The following is a 5866-nucleotide window of genomic DNA, read 5'->3' as shown; positions in this document are numbered from 1 at the left end:
TGGAATTCATGGGATGCAATGAAAGCAGTCCACAGAGGGATATTTATATCTGTGGACAAACACATTAGGAAAACAGAACGGGAACAAATAAATACTCTTAACTCTGCACCTCAAATGTCTAGAAAAAGAAGAGGAAACCAAAGCCAAAGCCCAAAAATGGGAGGAAATTATAAAGATTAGAGCAGAAAGTAATGTAATTGAGATAAAGAAAACAATGCAAAGAATTAAAGAATCAAAAGATTGGTTCTTTGAAAGATTAAATAAAATCGATAAGCCCCTAGCTAACCACATGAAAAAGAGAATAGAAAAAAACTCAAATTCAAGCAATAAGGAATGAAAAGGGTGTAATTACCACAAACCCTGTGGAAATTCAGAATATCATCAATTGCTATTTTGAGAATGTACTCTCACAGAATAGAAGACACAGAAGAAATGGACAAATTCCTAGAAAAGCACAAATTGCCAAAACTGAATCAAGAAGATAGAAGAACTCTCAATAACCCAATAACAGCCAATGAAATACAAAATGTAATAAAAAACCTACTAACAAAGAAAAATGCAGGTCCTGATTGAGTCACAGCTGAATTCTACAAGAAATTTACTGAAGATATAATCCCAATACGTCTCAAACTCTTCAATGACATTGAAAAGGAAACAATTCTCCCAAAATCATTCGTGGAGGCAAGTACTATACTGAAACCAAAACCAGAGAAAGAGACAACTAAAAAAGAAAACCACAGGCCAATCTCCCTCATGCACATAGATGCGAAAATCCTAAATAAAATTCTAGCAAATAGAACACAACAAATCAGCAAGAAGGTTATAAAAGCACCTGCAAGCAGGCACAGTGGCTAAGGTTCAATTCTCGGGCCTGCCTTGCTGTCCCCGTGGTGTGCTGAGACAGCAATTGGGGATGGGCGTGGAGGTACATGCCTGTAATCCCACTACTTCGGAGCCTGAAAACAGAAGAATCACTACCAGTTGGATCTAGTAGGAAGAACCTGAATACCTTGTAGAACCTTCCCTAAAATACAGAAGAAAAAGAAAAAAAAAAGATTATACACCATGACCAGGTAGGAGTCATCCCATGGATGCAAGGATGACTCAACATACGCAAATCTATAAATGTAATACACTACAGCAATAGAGCCAAAGCCCCAAACCATAAGATCATCTCAATTGATGCAGAAATGGCTTTTGACAAAGTGAAACACTCATTTATGTGCAAAGTCCTACAGAAAATTGAAATAGATGGCCTTTCCCTCAATCTGATAAAAGCCATCTATGACAATACAAATGCTAACATAATTCTAAATGGGGAAAAACTGAAATCTTTTACTCTCAGATTAGGTATAAGAAAAGGATGTCATCTATCACCACTCCTATTCAATATAGCTCTGGAATCATTAGCTAGAGTCATTAGACAAGAGAGACAAAAGGAATAAGAATAAAGCAGTTAAACAGTGTGAAGATGACTATACTCCCAAAATTGTTATACATATTTAATGCAATCCCTATCAAAATACACCAACATACCTCACAGACCTACAGAAATCATTTCTAAAATTTATTTGGAACCAGAGGAAACCTAGAATAGAAAAGACAATCCTGGGTAACAAAGGCAAGGCAGGAGACATTACAATTCCTGACTTACAAAGATACTGTGATAAAATCAGCATGGTACGGGCAAAAAAACAGACCTCAGGATCAGTGGAATAGATTAGAAGATGCAGAGACAACTACAAACACACTAAGGTATCTTGCCTTCCAGAAAAGAGCTAAACATGCTTACTGAAAGGAAGAGAGCCTCTTTAACAAATGGTGCTGGAAAAATTGGCTCTCTAGATCCTGAAAATTAAAACTTGACCCGGGTCTACAACCATGCACTAAAGTCAGAATGGATTAAAGATCTAAACATTAAAACAGAAATACTAAATCACCTGAAAGAGAAAGTAGATGGAAATCTTGAAGACATAGGGAGAGGCAAACAGCTCATGAACAAAAATCAAACTACGCAGAAAATACTTGAAAGAATGAACACCTAGGACCTCCTCTTGTTGAGAAGTTTTTGCATGTCAAAAGAAATTACCAACAGAGTGGAAACACACCCCACAAATTTGGAAAAAACCTTAAATAATCACTCAGACAAAGATCTTTAATCTAGAATTTATAAAGAACCAGAAAACATTACGGCCCCAAAATTTAAAGACTCAATCCAAACATGGTCATCTAAGATAAACATGCACTTCTCAGCGGAAGAAATACAACAAGCAAAGACATGAAAAAATGCTCCACATCATTAGCCATCATTAGCAAATTAAAACAACATTGAGATACCATCTCATCTCACAAAGAATGGCTATCATAAAGAAATCAACAACAAATGTTGGAGGCTGCAGGCAAAAAGGAACCCTTCTCCACTGCTTGTGGGAATGTAAACCTGTGCAACCATTATGGAAATCAGTGTGGAGATTCCTCAAAAAAATCAGGACTGGAAATCCCATTCAATCCATCTATCCCCCATCTGGAAATTTTCACAAAAGAACTGAAAACATCTTATCATAGTGCTATATGTGCTGCTATATTTACAGCAGGACAACTTGTGATAGCTGAATCTTAGAAACAACCAAAATGCCTGTCACCTGAGGAATGGAGGAAAAAGATGTGGTGTTTTTGCCAGCACTGAACCTTTGATGACAGTATACTTACTGCCTTGTAGCAAAATAAAGCTGTGCCCTTATTTTACAAAAAAAAAAAAAAAAGAAAAAAAAAGATGTGGTGTTTTTATACAATTGAGTATTTCTCAGGTATAAAGTAACATAAACTAGAAGCCTTCATATATAAGTGAATGCAACCTGAAGATACACTCTCATAAGTGAAATAAGCTAAACCCACATGTGTAAATATTGCATTATCTCCCTAGTATAAGAACTCAGAAGAAATAAAAATTGAAAGGTATAACACAGTTAAATGGAAAGTGAGAACTTAAGGACTAAGCAATGAAGACAGAGAAAGGAGAAAAGTTAGGAAATATGGCAGGGACAAAACCATACACTGATACAAACAAGATGGTTAAGGCAATGGTCCTAAGAATCTCCATCAAGATTTTTGAAAATAGCAGTTAATGGGTAGAATTCTCACCCTGACTAATTCTACATGCTGATATATGTGAACTGAGCAAATACACTGAGGAAAGCAATGCGTAATACTAAAACCATGAGCGCCTTGCCGGATAGCTCAGTTCTTTAAAGCGCCCCTTGGGCAAATGGTGTCAGGTGTAAAGGACCGTGGTTTGATTCCCAAGTCCAGAAGCTGTACCAGATCTGTCTTTTAGGGACTCTGAAGTTGCAAAGAAAAAAAAATTATCCTTCTCAAATTTAGGGCCGGTCAAATGGCTCAGCAAATTAAAGTTCTTCCAAGCAGGCACAGGGGCTGGTTGTTTGATCTCTGGGGCCTGCAGTGCGGGCCCCATCTCCAGGGTGCACTGAGACTGCGATTGAGACTGGGTATGGTGGCGCATGCCTGTAATCCCAGCTCTTGGGAGGTTGTAGAGAGGAGAACACTATGAGTCTGATCTAGTAGTGAGACCCTGAATACCCTACAGATCTCTAAAATAACAACAACAAAAAAAAACCCTAAAAGCATGCTTGAAACACCTGACATTTTGCTTTTCTAAATGATTACTGATTCTAATGTTATACTGATTATTGCTACACTCTCTTTAAAGTAAATGCTTGCAAAAAAAAAAAGAAAGGAGGTAAAAGAAAACAAGAGAAGAAAAAAATGTCATAGGATGGTCCTGCTACAATGTTGCATGTGCTTTGATTTCTAAATTTCTGTGTAAAAATGTGTAATTTTTTTCACATTCTATAGAGATCTGAAGTTTAGAATCTCCATGGCTGTTGGAAAATAGCAGTTCAGTGTCATATCTAAAGCATTTGATATTCAGACAGATAGTGATGTTAAGATCAACTGTCTCTGTTATAGGGTAATAATATCATTAAGCTTCTCTTCTGGATGTTTTACAACTCAAGTTTGCAGACCAAAAATTAGAGAAATGGAGGATCTAGAAGGATACCCAATACTTTGGTTCTATCCCTTCAAGGCCAGTGAGGACTCAGGACAGAAGAGAACCTGTGCAGTGACATCCTGTAACTACGTGGTGTCCCAAATTTTTGAAGGAAAAAAAAAAAAAATCTCCTTTCTCAAGGAGATTATGGAGCCACAGAGTAAAAGTGATCGACAATGTAGAGTGTGCCTAAGGAGAGTCACCTAGAAAGAAAACATTCTCTCAGGCTTTCACAGTGATCAAATTGGTCAAGCAATGGCCATGATTCATCCAGATGACTGACAATGACAAAAGATCTACAAGGTGATGTACATGGTTCCAGGGTAAATCCTGAGGGGATTTGACTGATCTTGTCAGATACAAGTTACATTTTTAGTTAGATAGGTCTTGCTTTAACTTGGTCTTCACCATCCAGTGGAAAAGTATAACCACAAGGTATAAAAGTAATGCCATATTAATTTGTGGAGGTGCAAGTCTCAAGTCAACAACTTTTTTTGTTTTTTGTTGGAACCGGGGATTGAACTCAGGCCCCTGCGCTTGCCAGGGAAGCGCTTATTCCACTGAAACATCTCCTCGGGCCAAGTCAACAACTTCTAACAACTGCCAGGTCTATTGATAACCCAGTACTATTACGGACTACTGGACTATATTGGATTATTCTGCTGAATTCAAGCACCTACAATCTTTAGACTGGCTTCAAATATGAAAAAGTCCTTTAAAGACTTCTCCAGGGCCGGGGAGATAGCTCAGTGGAATAAGTGCTTGCCTGGCAAGCTCAGGGTCCTGAGTTCAGTTCCCAGTTCCACACACACACACACACACACACACACACACACACAAAGACTTCTACAAATACAGCTTCACTAACTGCAGTGGAACACCCATCTCTGACAAAACAAATGTAAAAGGGGGATATGTTGGAAGCCACAAAGCTAGGAAACTGATCAAATATGAGTAGGTAGGACTTGGCCTAGTGACTAAAGCAAACAATCCACCTCACTCCTGAGATGAACATCCTGTCTGGTTAAGGTTAGCTATCAGTTACTAGGCAATCTAGTGTCATGTGTTACTAACATCATAAAAGTGTAAATAAAGGACCATTTTGTTGGGGGGGAAAAGAGAAAAAAATATAAGTATACACAGAGAGGATATATAGCTAGTTTCTCTTAATTCATTGAGGGTAAAAGTTCATAGTAATATTGTTTAGACAAGATTTTATGTCTGCATCTTGTCCTCTGAATAACTACTATGAAGACAACAATATGCGATGTATTAATTATTGTAACCGCCCTACTAATCTGTTTTAAAACTTTTGCTATTTTATCTTTCTCATTAAAATAAAAGATACGCAATGCACAGAATTGACTTAGTGAGAAAAAAAAACACTTTGGTTCCAGACCACACTAAAACATGTTCTTAACAAAACCACATTTAAAAACTCACCTGTTGTATCTGTGTGTACTTTTTTATTCTAATGGTAGCAGAGATTGAACCCACTGCATTAACACTAAATTACAGCCCGAAGTTCTTCTTTTTTTCTTTTGAGACAACTTTTCAGTAAGTCCCTGAATTGCCCACCAGGCTCAAATTTCTCATCCCTGTGCCTCAACCTCAGAAAGTGCTGGGATTCGGTTAGCATGCTCCACTACATCCATCTACTAAATATTTTCCAAATAAAAAAAGAGAACTCCTTCAGAGCTATATCTATAGGTCGGCGGTAAAGTACTTGCCTCACATGCATGAAGGCCTGGATTTAATTCCCACCACAGAGAATAAAAATAAAAACCAAAGTTAAAA

At 37.5% G+C, this 5866-nt stretch overlaps 1 protein-coding gene across 1 annotated transcript in view; it reads right to left on the bottom strand.

The window, feature by feature from the left end:
* Nup155 (nucleoporin 155) overlaps positions 1-5866 on the bottom strand; it is a 79090-nt gene that overhangs the window by 42231 nt on the left and 30993 nt on the right. Inside the window, exon 12 of the mRNA XM_023712731.1 lies at positions 3598-3608. Within this exon, the coding sequence (XP_023568499.1) occupies positions 3598-3608 (11 nt within the window). The remainder of the gene's footprint in view (positions 1-3597; positions 3609-5866) is intronic.

Source organism: Octodon degus, unplaced genomic scaffold, assembly GCF_000260255.1.
Source record: "Octodon degus isolate 3935 unplaced genomic scaffold, OctDeg1.0 scaffold00002, whole genome shotgun sequence".
NCBI classification, from domain to species: domain Eukaryota; kingdom Metazoa; phylum Chordata; class Mammalia; order Rodentia; family Octodontidae; genus Octodon; species Octodon degus.
Note: the sequence above shows the minus strand (reverse complement) of the source record. Positions and strands in the feature narration are given on the sequence as shown.